Genomic DNA, 19,137 nt, shown 5'->3' on the forward strand with positions numbered 1-19,137 from the left:
GAAATTGTTATTGATCCCTTTACCCCGAGTCCTAAAGTGTATATTATTTTCTTACTCTTCTTATATACATTGTTTGTTTACTTGCACTGCTGTAACTGGAGCCTCGTCGTCTCGTCTCTCTACATACTGGACTGTATGTAGCGGAGATGACAATAAAGTTTACTTTGACTTCAGCAGCGAGCAGGCGCACCGAGGACTCTCGCGCTCACTTTTCACGTTTCGAAAAAACATCGCTGCAAATTATAAGTCTGTATCATGATGTCTGGTGTTTTCGTGTTTTTTGTTTTGTTTTTATTTTCCAGCCAGCCAGAGAATCCCCCGCAGCCCCGCCCTCTCCTCCCTGTGCCGCAAGCAGCAGGCGCACCTCGCTAACGGAGGGCGCCCTTACTCCCAGCAAATTGGCGATAGAAAACCGATCGGTGCCTATGCCATTCCCAATATGCGCTGGCTGATGTCGGGGCAGCATGAGAAGGCTACGAGCATTTTTTTTGTTTGGGTTTTTTTTTGCCGATGCCCGTGATGCCGCCCCCCACCACGATGCCGCCCCGGGCAACCGCCCGTGTCGCTCGTATCTAAAACCGCTACTGTCAGGCTGCTTTTACTGTATGCTCACTGTATGACCCCTTTTCACACTGTGACACGCACTGAAAATCGTGTCACATCTGCCAGCGTTTCCCAGTAGTTCAGAGATGTACAGATACGCAGAGGGAGATGTTGCAGCTGACTCTGTGACCTTCGTAAAAAAACCACCAGGCAGTCTGCCTTTTCTTTCTGTCTTGTGAAAGAATGAGTCTTTCTAAAGAGCTCGCTGAATTAGAGGATGGTGCAAACACTGTCAGATCCGTGGCAACAGATAACATGACAAAGAGGTCAATTTCTACATTTACTCTGCAATAAGTAAGATTGCATCAGTAAGGATGGAGCATGTTTTCGGTTTGTGCAACATGAATGTAATCCATGAAAACTCAGTATTACAAGTCACCGGTGTAATTTACATCAGGGCACCTGGCGGTACTTTCTGCCTGATGGAGACATTTGTTTTCCCTACACCAAGTAGAGAAAGAGCCAAATTACCGAAATGACGCGGAACCACAGTTTGTACGGCAACTGTAACTGAAAAAAGTAATAGTCAAGTAATGAATTTCTGTAGAAATCTCTATTGAATTATGCTATAAAACTCGAAACACGGAGACAAAGACCTGTGAAGTGAAGTAGTAAAGCTTTAGTTATTTTAGTAAAGAGTTTAACCAATCAAATCGCAATGCGCATGAATCTCCCCACCCCCACCACCATAATGTCAAACTGCTTGACTGTGACAAGTAGTCATTGAGCGAGTATGCAGAAGAAAAGCCGACTCTAGCTTTACAGAAAAAGACAAACGAAAAGAAATAAAAGAAGAAGAAGAAGAAGAATCGTCATTTCACTCAGACAGCGGCTCTATATTTGTTATCATCTATTATGTGTACCTGCTGCTCAGACTCAAAGAAAGCCTCTTTCATTGTTACTCTCTGGGCTTTTATGCTGTGCTTCATTGTCAGGAGTCCCGCTCAAGGTAAACGGATCCATTTATTAAACCACCTCAGCATCCGTGTGTGTTTGGATCGGCGCCGTAACTGTTACATTTGTGGGAACTTTAATGCGCCGAATTCTAATTTGCTGCTTTACTGTGTGTTAATGAAAGTGATGACAGCTATCAGTGAGTTACACTGAGAGTAGGCTTGATGATTCACCGCTAAGTTCTGCACTCGTAATGAGCGTCTTTCCTCTCACGTTTGCGCGTTTATGTAGACTTAATGTGAAGAAACGTTAAATAATCGAACATTAAAAATCAAATCGTATCTGAAAATATGAGCGTCCCGTCTTTGTGTTGAGGTCTATTATGGTTGTCTAGCAACCGATAGATGCTTAACCCTAGAACACTATCGCTGGGTGATTTACACCCGAGAAAATACATTTACATGATTTCTCACCCCTGCAGCTGTTTGCGTGTCGAGGAGCCTGTGCCTTCACCAGAGAAGTCTCAAATGTCCCAGGAATGGGTGGACCAAAGACCAGCTTTCCAGAGTCATTATTTTGTTTTAGGAGTTTTATTTTTCATTTTGTTAGACATGGCACAGTTGAAAGTAAAAGAAGACCACTCTAATTTGTCATGTGTTGTCATATTTTGATATATTCGATTACTTTTCATTGGTTATATTATATCGGGTAAAAATCACCCGGCATTAGTGATCGTGTTACTATTTATAGCGATAGTGTTCTAGGGTTAAACACAGAAGAACAGGACAAAAGGACACGTCGGAACGATGAAAGCTGGTTTATTATTAGGAAAATATTCACATAGGAGCAGAATTACAAAGTCTTAATAGCTTTTTAGCTTTTCTGTGAGATATATTTGACTCAGAACTCTTTTATTTTCTTTTTAAGAGCAAAAAAATAGGTTTAGATTTAGAAAATGTATATTTATTTATTATAAATGACTCCAAGATTAAATCTGAAAAACCCCAAGAAAATCCCCAGACGCTGAAGTGGAGATCAAAGGTTCAGATAATCTGATAATAATCTGTCTGATCTGATTTGTAAAAGACCAACCTGTAGCTGGTCAGAGAGGTTTGTGACCGTTCTTCATCTCTTCCTGGTTGTGAGGTTAATTATTCAGCACCTCCTGATGTTTCAGTGACTTAAGTCATCATTTATGCTCTGATGATATCAGTATGTTGAAGTTTCTCCCAGAAGCAGCTGTTCTCTGTATTTCCTCTTGACATTAAAAATTAATAGTGAGCTAGAAGGACAACAAGCTGACTGCTTTATTAAATCTGCTGACACTGCATGTGTCTCATCCACAGGCAGCAGCTGCTATTTTCCATTTCAACAAATGATTAGCACCACAGAGAGATCCGTCAAAGCCCTGTATCCGCTCTTACTGCACAGACCTGCGATATAACAGGTTAAAAAGTGAAACAAATACTAACCACTCACAGCAGATGGCTGCATCTCCCTGAGGCTGGTTCTGGAGGAGGTTTCATCTCGTTAAAAGGAGTTTTTTCATTCCACTGCCGCCAACTGATTGCCCATTAGAAGAATCGGATTGTTAGTGTTTTTCCAGAAATACTGTAGGATCTTTATCTTACAGTATAGAGCACTTTGAACGGACAATTTTTGTAATTTTAGCAAAAATATATAAAACGGAATTGAACTGAATCTCTTCACTAAGTTTTTGGGAAAATAAAACTTTTTTTTAAATGAAAAAAAAGTTTTTGTAAAAAAAAAACTCAAACTGTTCAGGTCGTCAGTGTGTAACTCCACAGGGGTCTGTGGGAGTTCGGGAGGTTTGATTTTCCATATTTCCAGGTGAGGTTCTGGTGATTGGTTCAAATCTTCCAATCATCGCTGCTCCGGGTGATGATGTCATCCTGCCGTGTCACCTGGAGCCCACGTTCGATGTCCAGGGTCTGACGGTGGAGTGGTCCAAACCCGACCTGAAGCCCGACCCGTCGGACCGGCTGAGCCGAGTGGAGTACGTTCACCTGTACAGGGACAGGAAGGAGGTCCCCGACATGAAGATGGCCTCGTACTTCAGGAGGACGGAGCTGTTCATGGACGACATGAAACACGGGAACATTTCACTGAAGATCCTGAACGTGTCGGAGGAAGACAACGGCAGATACAGATGTTTCATCCCCAAGCTGCAGAGCAGAGTGAAAGCTGCTGTTGTTGAACTTGTAGTCGGTGAGAAGATTTGTTTTGTTTTTAACTCATTTCCAACTTTTCAGGCAAGTTTCACAAACAGATTTCGACTCTGCTGGTTTTTGAGGTGTTTTTTGTTTTGTTTTTTAGATCCAAACAATACTAAAAACCTGACGACAGACAGCCCACTGCATCCCCAAATCCTCCAAACTCCAAATCCTCAGGACACGACTCCAAGAAATAGTGAGAGTCCAACAGTCCAACTTTCGTCTGCATCATTTCCATTTGAGAGATATTTTTAGTAAAACGTTTTCATACATCAGCAGGTCGGTCCAGGGTCTCTATGGTCGTCGTTATCTTTGCCTTTATATCAGTTGTGGCTGTCGCTGCTTTCACTCCATGTTTCTCTGACCGTGTAAATGTAAGAAAGAAAGAAACAGACACAAACTTGTTGTTGATTCTTTGTCATCAGATTGGCTAATTTTTCACCTTCTTTCAACAGAAGCAACCAGAGGATGATGAGACGCAAAGATAACCTGGCATTGTTAAGAACGCTGGTGTTAATGGAGCTGAGAGCGTTAGAGCTTTATCTTCCCTGGATCTTCAGTCAGGTTGGGAATTCAAACCAGCAGCCACAGAGAGACACTCAGGTCCAGCAGCACTGAGATCATCATAAGGTCACTCCTACAAAAGGATGTGAGTCTGACTGGGGTTTGAATCTTGACGCCTCACCTGAACAGCTGTGTGAAGTACACTTATAGAGCCTAAAAACAAATCTAAAATAAAGCCTTGTACTCTTAGGAAACCTTAACACTAAACTAATTTTATATTAAGATCAAATGAATAACAGAGAAGTTTTGAATGTAAGTGGGTTGGGATGCAATGAAGCAATGGTTCTTGGATTTAAATGTGACCTGTGAGGTAATTTTGTTTCCAAAGTGTGATTGTTTCCCACATCGACTCACGTTGGTTAAACTATCTCACTGTGGAAAACACTGAAGGGTTTATTCAAGGTTAAAAATAAATTCCAAATGTGCTTCCTGGTGATCATAAAGAGCTCTGGTCAGTGCAAAAACCCCTCCCTCACCAGTTTGAAATGTCAGGTTACAGTTAAACCATTATACTTAGTTTTATTGGAATTATTTTTAGAGTTACTGGAAATTGTTAAATGCAGAACGATCAGCTGGTTTCAAGATATCTTTAACATGTATTATTATCATTATGTAGCTCCAGTAGCTAATAGCATTTGATTTATTTATTTATTTAATTACTTATTTTCCAGCTTTAGTTGTGATCAAGTGCTGGCTGATGTGCATCACCCGCTGGTTTGGAAGGTTGTCCAGGATGATCCCAGCGTCCACTGCAGATCACAGCATGTGAATATCCTGAAGATTTCAAAAGCATCAGCAGCTTTCAAGTGACAACAACTGGATTTATGGAGTTCATGTAGAGACGTCTTTTGTTTTATTGACTGTATTGTGGAAACGGAGTCTTTGGTAGTTCATTTGATCAGATCTGATTGTTTTTCTTACTTCACATGTTTTCTTTTGTTTGTTCTACCATCTTTAATGTCTCAGTGAAACTGAACTGTGAGTTGAGTACTTGAAGTACAGAAAGACCTCCTGCACTGTGTTAATTAACTCCAGCACTTTGTCAAATGTATGTGCACTGATACAGTGGTTCCTTCATTTAACCACACTTGTATTTAAAAGATATTCTGTAGTGACTGGGTTTAAGGTTAAAAGGAATGGCTAATTTATTACATTTATTTTTGAACCTACTAGTTGAAAGGTTGGTGGTTCGATCCCTGTCTGCTCCAGTCTGGATGCCAAATATCTGTAATATAATCTATCATTTTCTTATACAGCCCTCTATCAGCCTTTTCCTTTACCCCCTCTCTCTTTGCCTATCAGTGCTACACTCTGCTTTTTCCATCTGCCTGGCTTTCCCACTTTTTCTTATCTAACCTCTTTCTCTGAATATTTTATCATACTTCCTCATACCACAGCAAACTTTCAGTGTCTTCTTTCCTCTGTCCAGAGTTTCGCTCAGCACTACGGCTCTATTTTTCCCAGTCATCTGATAACTCTTCCCTACCACCCAGAGCCTTTCTCAGCTCTTATCTGAACTCTATGAAATATTCTTCTTTCCTCAGCTTCCACCATAAACTCCTTGGATCTCCCTTCGTTTCCTCTTCTAACTGACGTCCAACCTGTGGGACAAACGCTCTGACAACTTTCAACAACGTGCTGAAATAATGCCAAGTGTCCTTCCTGACCCATGCCTCCCCCATGTCCCTCTTATGATACGCCAAAATCCACACTAATATGCATACGTAAAAACGACAACACAAATTTGACAATACAGCGTTATATTCAGTATTGGGTAAACAATATATAAGTATTTTTGTAGACTGAGAGATTAAAAAATGCGTCAATGTGAATAACTGAGTCATGGCTCGGGCTGACGGTAGACAGCTGAATGAATTTGAAGCGACATATAATCCTTAACTTGTTTGATTTTAGGTGCTCACCACCAAAAGATTGCTACAACAATCTGAGGGAGCTTTAACCTGGTTACCTGGTTGTGTATCTGCTCTCTGAATTGTATCATGCTGCTGATCTTCTTTCAGGTCATTTGAGTTTTTTAACATTCGTCAGTGTGTTTTCCTTCTTATTACCTGTTGGCATCTTGCTTTGATTTTCCGTGAACAATGTAACAGCACCATCCCTCAGATGTGTGCTATGTGAAGAATTTTTAAACACTTTTACAGTTTAGTAAAAAAAAAATAAAAAATAAAAAAATACACAGCTCCTGCTGCTCGTCATCTTCGCTCACAGACTCAGAGTCTGCTGGTTGTTCCCCGCACAGGACTGAAGACAAAAAGGGGACAGAGCCTTTCAGTCTGTTGCACCAAGTCTGTGGAATAGTTTACCACTATTACGTTTTAATATTTGTGTACAGCGCTTTGTGACCGCCTTTCTGTGAAAAGTGCTTAATAAATAAACTTTACTTACTTACTTACATTGCTTTGGTATCTTATAATCTCGTGTTTTTCTGTTTCTCTTACATTTTACTTCCTAATAAAATATGAGAATGTTCAAACAACATTTAGAATGACATCACAGTTAATTTCTAGACACTGCTACTTCACTGGTGATTACAACACAGCGTCAGTCACTCGTCTAGTCACAGAGCAAACCGGAGCTGTGGGACTTGTTTTGTTGTCATGACGACCGTTTGACACGCCCTTCATGGAAAAAATTACGCATGACGTTTTAATAAGAGCGTCTCCCTGACAGCCACTCAGCAGTCACGTTTAGGAGCGGAGGAAGTCCGAGTCGCCCCGTCAGTCTCTGCACTTGTTGTTATGTCCCGGCTCAGCTCGTCTTCTTACACTTTTCCACTCTGGACTTTAATCTTGTGCTCGGCTTTCTTAATCGCACCTGTTCAAGGTAAACCGATGTTTTACTTAAACTCTGCTTTCAGCTTAAAGCTAAAATGTAACTTTTTGAAATTTGGATCAAACTGAATTCACTGTTAGAACTTTGTCTTTTATATGCGGCGCTGATGGCAGCCGTCAGTGAGTGTGTGACGATCCATAGGCAGACACTGATAATGACCTTTTTCTGTTCAGTTCAGCGACCGTATCTTCACACATATGACGTGTGATCGTAGTCAAATGTTATCGGAAGCGATGGTTGCGATGTGTGCATTTTCATATTTAAGGAAGACTTTGCAGTTAAACTATTCTCAGCAAAGCTGCAAACTCTGACACGATACCAAGCAAATGCAGTATTATAGATACATTTAACTTCCAATAGCACCTTATGTACTTAATGGGAGGGGATTATGTCGTGATTTATTATGTGAAGTATTCATAGTTAGTTGGTCCAGAGTGTAAATATTCTCAGCTATGCTGCAAAATCTGAGCTCCTGGTAGTTTAAACACTGTCATGAGCTGGATGACTAAGAAACTACTGATGGATTTGACTTGAGTTATTCCACTTTAAGGTCTTTTATCTCTACTTTTTACCTATTATTAACTTATAACTTTAATGTTGAGAATAGCTGTACAGTTTTTTCATTTGAAAATTTAGAAAGTGCAGAAAACTATGACAATAACTGCACAGAGGCTCACGGGGCTGTTAATGATCTTCAAGTCTTCGGTCTGTGAGAGTTCACAATGTTTAATTTTCCATCTGTTTCCAGGTGAGGTTGTGGTGATTGGTTCAAATCTTCCAATCATTGCTGCTCCGGGTGATGATGTCATCCTGCCGTGTCAACTGGCGCCCATGTTCGATGTCCAGGGTCTGACGGTGGAGTGGTCCAAACCCGACCTGAAGCCCGACCCGTCGGACCGGCTGAGCCGAGTGGAGTACGTTCACCTGTACAGGGACAGGAAGGAGGTCCCCGACATGAAGATGGCCTCGTACTTCAGGAGGACGGAGCTGTTCATGGACGACATGAAACACGGGAACATTTCACTGAAGATCCTGAACGTGTCGGAGGAAGACAACGGCAGATACAGATGTTTCATCCCCAAGCTGCAGAGCAGAGTGAAAGCTGCTGTTGTTGAACTTGTAGTCGGTGAGAAGATTTGTTTTGTTGATGTTTGCAGTTCCAAACTAAAATTCAAACACTCTGATACTTGTTTTGTGTGTTTTTTCTGTACCGTTAGAAAATTTTTGTCTCAATTTTACTAGCAGATTATAACTCTACTCTTTCTTTTTTTGCATCTTTTAGATCCAAATGTTGCAAAAACCTCAACAATGGCACCACTACATCCCAGAAACTTCCCAACTCCAGATCCTCAGGACACGACTCCAACAAATGGTGAGAACACAGTCCAACTCTTCTCTGCATCATCCCTGTTTGGGGTTTTGTGCATTTGTGGTGACCTTCTTGTCTTTTCTACATCAGCAGGTCGATCCAGGGTCCCTGTGGTCGTCGCTGTGGTCACCTTATTATTAGTTTTGACTCTCGCTGGTTTTGCTGCATATTTCTCTCGCATTTTTCAGAAACTAAAAGTAAGAAACAAACAAACAAACACAAACATGTTTTTCCTTCTTGTGCTGTTAGACTGACTTATTATTCAACTTCTTTCAGCAGAAGCATCAAAAGGACGATGAGACACAAAAACAACCACAAAAACAACCACTGCAAGTCTAGAAGTGTAGATGTTCAGTCAGATTGGGGATTCAAACCAGCATCCACAGGGAGACACTCGGGCCCAGCAGCACTGAGATCATCATAAGGTCACTCCTACAAAAGGATGTGAGCCTGATTTGAATGGATGTAAACAGGAAATATTTCTTACAGAAGTTTTCAGGCAGAGTTGCTGCTGTCAGACTCTGATCTGTTTGGAAACATCAAGCAGTGAAACTGATGGATTTCCTCCTTCAATACAAAACTGAAGTTCAGCCTGGAGAAGAAACACTCCTCTGCCTCACTGTCAGCGTGTTTAATGAATATTTATTTAGTCTTTACCTCACTGGTTAAGGTGAACCTAAATCTTTCAGTGAGACCTCAAAGTGTCTCTAATGGACAAATTAAAGGGTTTAAATCCTCCCTGATCATCACTGTGCTGGACTGACATGAATCATTCTCAAACCTCAGCAGGGCTGGAAGATTTTTCATAGCATTATGGAAATTTCCATGAATATGGACGTTTGTGACACAGATAATGTGGAAAAATGAAAATAAAACATCACCTGAACGCTGTGATGGAAACTCTCCTGCACTCCTTTGTTTTACTGACCTCACTGTATGAATGCAAACTTTGTTAGTACAGTTTGAGTTCTGACTGTTTTTCTTACTTCACATGTTTGTAGACTTTGTCTACCATCTTTAATGTCTCAGAGAAACTGAAGCTGAACACTTTAAGTAACTGCTGCACTTTATAAAAAGAAAAAAAAGCTGATTTATACTCTAGATTTTTAAAGCTACAACTAATTTATTACATTTACTGTGAAACTTCCTGCTGGTTGGGACTCGATGTTCAGACTGTAACCTTATATGTAACCTTATAGTCTGACTTGTGACTTTGTGACTTTCACTGCCTTTAAGTCAAAGTGAGTGTTTAGCTCACAGACAGATGAGTGTGTGATGAAACAAGCTTAAGCTTCATCACGAGAATAAAAACATTTAAATACTGACCTGAAAGAGTTTCTTGGATTCTTTGATTTTCAAGCCTCTTCTTGACATTTTGTTACAATTTGTGTGTTTTCTTGTTTTAACAGCTAATACCTCGTCCCATTAATTTAATTAGTTTGTATAAGTTATTTATTTATTGTTGTCATGTGTCGTTTCCTGTTTGCATTTGATGACATTTTCAAAACAGTTGAACCAAATGAACTGTTTAAAAATGTGACTGTTTTGTTTCATAGAAATTAAAATGACCCACAGAGTTTACTGTTGTTGTTCCATGTTCTTGAATAACATCAGTATTCTGTGAACATGATGACAAAATCAAATAAATGAGCAACAGTTCGTCATCACTGTGTCTGCCGTCTGTTTCCTCTTCAGCTCTTCATCACACTCACTCTCATTTCACTGATTTGTTTAACAGCACTGCTGAAAACTCATTTTATAGGTTAGTGATGTCTGTCGGTGACTGATCATGTGACTGATCATGTGACTGTGTCTGTGTGTTCTTAACACATTAATCTTCAATGTGAGGCTTTTATTTGAACTGTGAAGCACTTTTTAAGTGTTAACTCTGAGTTTTGAAAGGTTCTCTATAAATCAAGTTATTATTACTATTTATGAAGGACATTCAGAGCTCTTCTTTAGATGTGGGCAGATACAGGTTTATAATTGTTAATGTTTTACAGTAACATGTTTTCAATGATTAAAGGGAACGAGATGTCAGAGGAACACAGTGATCGCAGCTGCTCCTCCAAAGGACGCACAACAGTTTCATAGGCTCTGGGCTTACGTCTCACTGCATCTGAGACAGTGTGAAAGGACTTAACAGCCTTATTATGTTTAGAGTGACACAGCAGAGCTCAGCTCTATTTGATTCTGGTAATAATTAATTATCCTTAAATTTAATCAGAATATAATAAAAAAAAGAGTCAAAATTAAATCAGTGAGGTTTAATCAGAATATAATTATTACTGTGAAATGTTTCCATGTTTCCAATACCTGAAACCTGACGACCTTGGTTTACTGGTGTTGAGCTTCCGCTATACCCCCTGTTTCTGGTCTATTTGTTAGTTTATTTTAACTGGTGGTTTCTTCTTAAATTGGTTTGGTTTTCGTTTCAATTAATAAGTGCTGTATTTTTGAAATTTGACGTTTTATGCACAGGTTGAAAATGACATATTATTGGTATTAATGTTCTTTTAAAAGTTATTCAGCAGCTCTTGGAGAGTGTTTGGGATATAATATGTCACATGTAACCCTTCTGGATGATATCCAAAAATTTTGAAGCAGAAACATTGTTTCAGTGACAAGATTTAGGTGGCAATCACTTTTTGGCAGGCTTAAAATGGCATATTATGGGTATTAATGATCCTTTAAAAGTTATTCAGCATTTCTTAGAGACTGTTTGGGATATGATGTGCCACATATCATCCTTTTGGATGATACCCAACACGTTTGAAGCAGAAATATTGTTTCAGTGACAAGATATAGGCGGCAATCACTTTTTGGCAGGTCAGTTTTATCGTTCCCTTAATGGTTATTCAGCAGTTCTAAGGGACTGTTTGAGATATAATATGTCACATAGGACCCTTCAGAATGACATGCAGCAAGTTTGAAGCAGAAATAGTATTTCATTAACAAGATATAGGCCACAATCACTTTTTGGCAGGTTGAAAATGACATATTATCGGTATTAATGTTATTTTAAAAGTTTTTCAGCAGTTCTTGGAGAGTGTTTGAGATATAATATGTCACATAGGACCCTTCTGAATGACATCCACCAAGTTTGAAGCAGAAACATTGTTTCAGTGACAAGATATAGGCCACAATCACTTTTTGGCAGGCTGAAAATGGCATATTATCAATGTTAATGTTCCTTTACAGGTTATCCAGCAGTTCTAAGGGACTGTTTGAGATGTAATATTTGACATATGACCCTTCTAAATGACATCCGCCAAGTTTGAAGCAGAAATATTGTTTCGGTGACAAGATATAGGCCACAATCACTTTTTGGCAGCTTGAAAATGGCATATTGTCAGTTTTATTGTTCCTGTACAAGTTATTCAGCAGTTCTTGGAGAGTGTTTGGGATATAATATATCACATGTAACCCTTCTGGAATATATCCAACAAGTTTGAAGCCGAAATATTGTTTCAGTGACGAGTTATAGGCCACAATCACTTTTTTGTAGCGCTACAATGCCATGTTCTCAGTCGTTATTCTGAACAAACAAGAAAGAGTCATGGTGATACTGGCACAATAGGTCTTTATTGTTTTAACCACTATTCGACAGTCTTATAACAAATATGAACAACGAGAGTAGACATACTAAACCTGTGGGCATTAATTATTCCATCGTGATGCGTGTAGTCATTCGTGACTGCGCTACACACTGAAAGCAACCTTCTGATAAGCGCCATAATTCGGTTACAAGAAACGTTAAAGCTCCATAAATGCATACCTTTGCCTAATAGCGAAGGCATAAATGTGTTTGGGTTTTTTCCCCTCCACGTTATATCAGTTGCACGGAAGTAGCTGGCAACGCAAGTAATCCGGGCGCTGCAGCTTTAAGCAGCTGCGCGCGCTCCCGCGGACGGCAATCAGTTTCTGGCAGACAATCACTTTTTGGCACAACACCGGCACGCAAACGTCACATTGAGATTTCCGTTAACGTCGTCACGTCATGGGACTTCATAACACTCCAGGGCTCAGTTAACCCCACCCAGATTGCAGTAGGCGGAGACTGTTACGTATATAAAAAGGGTGATCCTCACGGCTCATTCATTCATTCAGAGCGAAGCAGGCAGGAACTGATCAGACTACAGATTTCCAAAAAGAAAGAAAAAAAAAAACTCGCTTCAGTCAGAAAACGGAATTTTTAATCATCGATCATGTCTCTGAACAATAGTGATGGGCAGATGAAGCCCCATGAAGCACTGAAACTTTTCATCCAATTGGTTCACCCCAACGCGAAGCTTCATGAAGCTTCATTTGCTCTAGCAGGACACCTACTGGACGTAAAAATAATAGCTGGCATGAATTTGAAGAGTGTGGCATTTTGCACACAGCCTGTAAATGTCAACAACAAAAGGAGTGTGTAAAACATGTATATTGTAGTGATGGCAGTATACTGTGTATATTTATAGTGGCAGTATGGAAAATGATTATTTGGAAATGCTTAAAATGGAAATGATCCTTTACTGTGAGGTGAGGTGTGGTTGGGGTGTGGACAGTGGTTGTGCTTTTGTAACGTTGAGGTATGGACAGCTACACACTGAGGCACTGACTTTCTCTCCTCACTCTCATAAACCTCCAAACTGTCTCCAAACTCTCACTAACCGCAACTCTCCATCAAACACCCACATTTTGAATGAAGTCTGAGGGTTTATATCGCTGTCATATCTCGCGGCAAAGTTCGAACCACTTCATGAACCAGTCACGTGGTACAGCCGGGCAGCGAGGCTTCGGACGTCATCATTTTCAGCTCCTCCCATAAATGAAGCAAGCCTCGATACGCGCATCGCGGAAACGCCCCCTCCATTACTCGACACACGCTCCGAAGCCTCGATACAGAACGTCACATCACTACTGAACAACTTCTACTTTAAGGACTCTTCCTTTTTCTCACTCCGGACTTTTCTCCTGTTCTCGGCTTTGTCCGTCTGGACTCCTGTACAAGGTAAGCCGACGTGTCCAGCTTTAGCTGCGTGTTAGTGCAGATTACAGTGAATTTTAATGAAAAACTGGCGGATGTGAATAAACTGAATTGACTATTATCAGCTGTGCTGTGTTGTCCGTCACTAACAGTGTGACAGCTGTCAGTGAGTTACTTTAAAACCGGAAGAAGCTTAAAACGAGAAGATTGTCAGACAGGTTTTGACCTTGTGAAGCGACTGCTCTCAGTTTAGAGGTTTGTTTATAACAGACACGATGGCGATGATTCACCGAGCAGGTCTGTGAGCATGTCAGGTTTATGAGAGCCGTGTGTTTGTCAGAGGAGAGAAAGACAGTTACTACAGCTCACCGAATGTTGTTTTTGTAAAGTGATTGCTTTACTAAACGTGTACAAGCTTTTTGTTGGAGCTATTTGTTCTTTATTTATTTATTTATTTTTATTTTGAAATTAGCTAAAGTTTGTTGTTAGTTTATTTATATTTTGGGGTTTATTTGTCGGTTAATATTTTGTTTTAAATGATTTGTTTTGTTTGTTGTTATTTTGTTAAGTTAGTCAGTAAGAGCTGTAGGGCCATTTTGTTTCTATAAATAAAGAGACTGGTATAGGACCAGCATGCATTGGGGTGGGCCTATGGTTTTTTTTTTTACCAGAGCAGGAGAAGCAGTAGGAAGGATCTTGTTATTGCTTGCCAAGATGGATAAATAAACCAAAACCAAAACTCTCAACTAAAAGGTTTGGACAATGGACTTCTTTTGCCTGCGTACGAAATATTACCTCAGTGCAGCAGTGGCTTGTGGACTTTAAGTTGTGGGACGTTTGATCATTCAAAAGTAAAGGAATTGCCACTACACTTTTAACTGATAATTAGGCATTGGCAGTGACGATCACAGCGACCCTAGCTCGATCTGATCTCAAAGACAAGAAGGTCACCACAAAAACAAAAACTCCAAACGTGGATGATGCAGAGAAGAGTTGGACTGTTTTCACACCATTTGTTGGAATCTGGAGTTTGCAGCGGCGTCTCTGTCGTTGAGGTTGGATCTAAGAGACAAAACGGTCAAAATCTGTTATTAAAATGAGGCTGAAAGTTTATGACAGGGGACAAAATAAAAACACAAATCAGAACCACAAACATCACCAAAACAAATCTTCTCACCGACTATGTTGACATAAGAAGAGAAAATGCTCAATTATGGAGACAGGCAAATGGTTCATTTATGTTTGATGTGTGGTTTCCATTTGTGTGGCTGTTAATAAAGTTAGCGCGCTCTAGGGGGCGTATGCGTTCATCAAAATGGCCGAAGGCTGATGTGTGTTTATTCCTCCCCAAATATCGTCGGTGAAGTTTGCCATACACGTCAGATTTTCCTGCGCATTTTCATACCTCTGCAGACTACAAGTTCAACAACAGCAGCTTTCACTCTGCTCTGCAGCTTGGGGATGAAACATCTGTATCTGCCGTTGTCTTCCTCCGACACGTTCAGGATCTTCAGTGAAATGTTCCCGTGTTTCATGTCGTCCATGAACAGCCCCGTCCTCCTGAAGTACGAGGCCATCTTCATGTCGGGGACCTGTTTTTATTTTTTTTATTTTATTTTTATTTTTTTATCCCAAAAATAGTCAAATATACAGTTAAATAAAAGTGTAATGTAATTTGAAGCATGTCTGTGTCTTGAAACGTAACAGTTTTTGTTTATTTATTTTTTCCGTCTGCAGCCTGAATGTGAAAATGAGGAAGAAGCAGCTTTTGATCTTCACAGACTGTTAACAAGATGTGATCATGGATTTCATGCCTTTCTTCATGGTCCCACTATCGACTCTCATCCTCCACTTGGGTTCAGTTAAAGGTAAATATGTTTTTTGGAAGGAAAAACTCCATTTTAACAGGTAGAAACTCCTTCAGGAGAGCAGCGATCAGCAAACAAAATGCAGAGACAAGCAATGGAAAATTATGAAACTTAGCTGGATATTAAAATTCCAAGTTCCTCTGTGCTCTCCAGGTGGGCTGGCTGTAGCTCAGGAGGTAGAGCAGGTCCTCGATCAATCGGAAGTAGAATCTGCAAAATATGCCAGATATTCTTGGACACGATATTAACCTTGAGTTGCTCTCCGATGCATCCATCAAAGTGTGAATGTTCGAGTACAAAAGTGCTGTATAAGAAGTAAATGCAAATCCAATGTTAAAACCTATGATTTATGGTTTGGAGATGGTGTTGCTGACAAGAAACAGGAGGCAGAGCTGAAGAAGCTCAGATTTTCATTTGATGTGATCAGAATGGAAAAGATCAGAAATGAGTCTGAGGGACGGCTCAGGTTTGAAGATTAAGTTAGAGAGGCAAACCTGAGATGGTTTAGACATGTGCAGAGGAGAGACAGTGGATCACTGGATGTTGTAAGATGTTGCTGCCAAGCAGGAGGATGTATTTAGTGCGTTGGACACAAAATGTTGGAAATTTCTGATGTTGTGAGTGTGTCTGCTCCTCTCTGTCTCCTCAACAGGATCATTTGTAGTGGATGTGACACAGAGCTCCTATCAGGCAGAGGAGAACAACAACATCACACTGGAGTGGACGTTCACCACCAAACCAGACACGCCCATCTCAGCACTGAAGATCCGCTGTAGACTGATAACTGATCAGAAACCCTCAACTCTGTATTATCTTCGTGATGGTGTCGAGTTCTCAGAGGATCAGGACAAAAAGTTTTCAGGACGAGTCCAGAGTGACAAAGACGCCCTCAGAGAAGGACGAATCAGACTCCAGCTGTCCAGACTCAGGACTGAGGACTCGGGTCTGTACCTGTGTGAGGTGGACACAGGTTATGGCCACGGCTACAACAGCTGCAGAGTCACCGTCTCTGGTAAGACAATTCATTTATACACATGTGATCACTGATCTTAGTCTGGAACCTGAGATAAGAATATATTTATAAATCTAACATTGTGTCAAACACTTGCCTTCTTTTTGTTAACAATCTAACAAAAAGAAGAGTTTTGTCTCTTTGATAGTTTCCACAGCTGTACTGAGGGTTAAATTTCTTTGCACCCACATATTGTGTTCAGATGTTTACATCCACTCATCTTCATGTGCTTGAATGCGATGGTAATTTGGGGCATTTAATGGTTTCTTTCAACTCTACAGTGTTTGTCTTTGATGATTAAACAATAGTTGGGCACAAGTTTGAGTTTATTTGGATCTTCAGTAAACAAACTGTACAAAGACTCAAAGATCTGTTTGATCTGTAAGAAAAAGAGCAGCGTGTTGTTGTGTGACTGCAAGTTTGTGCCATCACTGTGTGAACTGCTTAAAATGTGACGATAATTTAAAAATAAATTCATGTTGTCCTGTTAACCTTTTTATTGACTTTAAATGACATTCAGTTTATTTAAAGACATTTCACCACTCTGTTTCTTACGTCTTATATTTTTATCAACTGATTATGTCTCGACTGATTTTTGTGGTTTTCTAGATCCAAACTTTGCTAAAACCTCGATGATAGAGACGTCGCTTCAAACTCCAGATCATCAGGACACGACTCCAGCAAATGGTGAGAAAACAGTCCAACTTTACTCTGCATCATTCCTGTTTGGGTTTTTGTGGTGACCTTGTTGTTTTTTTTCTATTTCTGCAGGTCGATCCAGGGTTCCTGTGGTCGTCACTGTCATCGCTTTTATAATCGTTATAGCTGTTGCTGGTCTTGCTGTACATTTTTCCTGCCAACATCAGAATCGAACTGTAAGAAAGAAAGAAACAAACATGTTGTTGCTTCTTGTGCCGTCAGACTGACTCATTATCCTCCTTCTGTCAACAGAAGCATCCAGAGGATGATGAGACACAAAAACAACCACTACCAGTCTAGCTGCCTTGCTCAAAGGAACATTGGTGTTAATGAAACTGAGGGTTTTTTCTTTTATCTTTGCTGGATCTTCAGTCAGGTTGGGAGTTCAAACCTGCAACCACAGGGAGACAGTCAGGCCCAGCTGAGATCATCATATTGACTCTTCTAAAATTTAATCTACACTAAAACTTTGCAGCTCTGAGATGCAGCTGAACCCTCCAAACTGCAACAGCACGTTGAAACAGTGAGAATCGGTGAGAAACCAGTCCAACTTGTCTCTGCATCGTTTATGTTTGTATGAGTTTTTGTGGTAATCTTGTTTTTCTGTTTGGTTTTTTTATTTTAATTTTACATCAGCAGGTCTGTCCAGGGTCAACCTCTTGCTGATAATTTCCACCTCGGTTGTCGCTGCTCTTGCTGCATATTTTTCTCAACGCCTTCATCAGGAACTAAAAGAAAGTCTGACGCAGACAAACACGGACATGTTGTGCTGTCAGACTGACTTCAGACTGATTTATTGTTTTGTTCATCTTTGATGTGTGAAGTTGCCTTTTTTTGCTTTTGCTCGTCTGTATAAACTTTGTTGTGTCATCAGTGATGTCATTACATGTGTTTTACTACTATTGTTGTATTTTATTCATTTATTGTTTTTATTTATTTTCTGTTTCTTTTGCAGTCAAACTCTTTTTGTTGTGGCACTGAATGAAAGTTCTGTGTTTGAATTTTTTGAACATGTGTTGTGTTTCAGGGATATTTAAATGCACTACAGGCGTATTCAGCTGAAGTAATATGCATATGGATATTCATTTTAATACAATAAGAGAGCTCATCTTACTGTTTTTTCTTTCCCCAAAATGTTCTTTACTAAACCGTAAAATCAGTAAATGGTCAGCATGATGGTCCATGTGTTGATTTAGTGGTTAGTAGCTACTGTTGCCTCACAGCGAAAAGGTTGCTGGTTGAGAAACGTGCTTCTTGAGTTCATTAGTTATTCTAAATTGTGAGGAAACTAAAGTGCTCAGATTAAAGTGTTGCATGAAGACAAAATCTGATTTGTAGTTAGAAACACTTTGAGTGGGCAGTAAGACTGAAATCAAAGCTCATGTGATCCACCTGAGCTGCCACTTTTGTTTTGTGTTCTAACTGTTAATGCTTAATTAATACTGATTATTATGAATGATAGTTATAAGACAGCAGTGAAGACAGAGTTTAACAGCTGTAATGGTTTTACATGGTCATAGAATAAATTATAACTGAATGTTTTTCACGTTTGATCAAATATATTTAAATCATTATAGGGCTATGTTATGTACGCCACAGGTAGGCTGCATGTTTGTCCTGCGATTCTTTCTTTTTTTTGGGACATTTGAGTTGTATAGTGACACATTTGTGGTCCCAGCGTGGTCGTCTTATTCCTTTTTGACTCCAGAAAGATTAGACTGGAAGAGAGCACAGATCTACTAAGACCAGAGGAACGAGCTGTCGCTGTTTGTTCAGCGTTTACTTTCCTTGCTGAATAAGGAAGGCGTTCCCTCTGATTGCTCATGAAAAGGAATGAACTAGTCTCATAAAGAACTCATACTGTTTCAGAAACTACGGCACAATAGTGTCTCCAAGTGAAGAATGCAAATAGTTTTTGCGTGACACAGTTTGTTCATGACTTTTGAACTAGACTCTCCAGCACTAAACCTGCTGTGTTATATTTAGGCTCAGATAATATTTAAAGGCGCTGCTTGAATGTGCCAAAGTGGGATTCTGAATCTTCTCTGCTGAGCTCTGAAACAGACGTT

General features: G+C 40.0%; 3 protein-coding genes across 5 annotated transcripts; all 3 read left to right on the top strand.

The window, feature by feature from the left end:
• Nucleotides 1–1,344: 1,344 nt before the first annotated feature.
• Nucleotides 1,345–6,655, top strand: LOC146713620 (butyrophilin subfamily 3 member A1-like). The gene is made up of 6 exons (XM_085449365.1): nucleotides 1,345–1,552; nucleotides 3,349–3,726; nucleotides 3,835–3,927; nucleotides 4,008–4,105; nucleotides 4,187–4,380; nucleotides 4,967–6,655. The coding sequence occupies exons 1-5, from the start codon at nucleotides 1,459–1,461 to the stop codon at nucleotides 4,217–4,219; spliced, it is 696 nt and encodes a 231-aa protein (XP_085305491.1). The 5' UTR covers nucleotides 1,345–1,458; the 3' UTR covers nucleotides 4,220–4,380; nucleotides 4,967–6,655.
• A 309-nt stretch (nucleotides 6,656–6,964) lies between these two features.
• On the top strand, nucleotides 6,965–10,181 carry LOC146713621 (myelin-oligodendrocyte glycoprotein-like). 3 transcript variants are annotated; one of them, XM_085449206.1, is made up of 5 exons: nucleotides 6,965–7,139; nucleotides 7,897–8,274; nucleotides 8,431–8,520; nucleotides 8,608–8,714; nucleotides 8,794–10,181. In XM_085449206.1, the coding sequence occupies exons 1-5, from the start codon at nucleotides 7,055–7,057 to the stop codon at nucleotides 8,854–8,856; spliced, it is 723 nt and encodes a 240-aa protein (XP_085305332.1). In that variant the 5' UTR covers nucleotides 6,965–7,054; the 3' UTR covers nucleotides 8,857–10,181. The 3 variants fall into 3 exon arrangements, with proteins under 3 accessions (XP_085305332.1, XP_085305347.1, XP_085305339.1); XM_085449221.1 differs by having other exon boundaries at nucleotides 8,797–10,181; XM_085449213.1 differs by having other exon boundaries at nucleotides 8,611–8,714.
• Nucleotides 10,182–13,448: 3,267 nt separating this feature from the next.
• LOC146713622 (programmed cell death 1 ligand 1-like) lies at nucleotides 13,449–18,609 on the top strand. Its single transcript, XM_085449325.1, has 7 exons — nucleotides 13,449–13,513; nucleotides 15,227–15,357; nucleotides 16,010–16,369; nucleotides 16,979–17,056; nucleotides 17,141–17,244; nucleotides 17,321–17,601; nucleotides 17,705–18,609. Exons 2-6 carry the CDS (start codon nucleotides 15,291–15,293, stop codon nucleotides 17,366–17,368), a joined length of 657 nt encoding a protein of 218 aa, XP_085305451.1. The 5' UTR covers nucleotides 13,449–13,513; nucleotides 15,227–15,290; the 3' UTR covers nucleotides 17,369–17,601; nucleotides 17,705–18,609.
• The last annotated feature ends 528 nt before the right edge of the window (nucleotides 18,610–19,137 follow it).

This window comes from Copadichromis virginalis, linkage group LG3, assembly GCF_057382275.1.
Source record: "Copadichromis virginalis isolate Kocher_CV1m ecotype Utaka linkage group LG3, C_Virginalis_male_GT1.1, whole genome shotgun sequence".
Classification (NCBI taxonomy): domain Eukaryota; kingdom Metazoa; phylum Chordata; class Actinopteri; order Cichliformes; family Cichlidae; genus Copadichromis; species Copadichromis virginalis.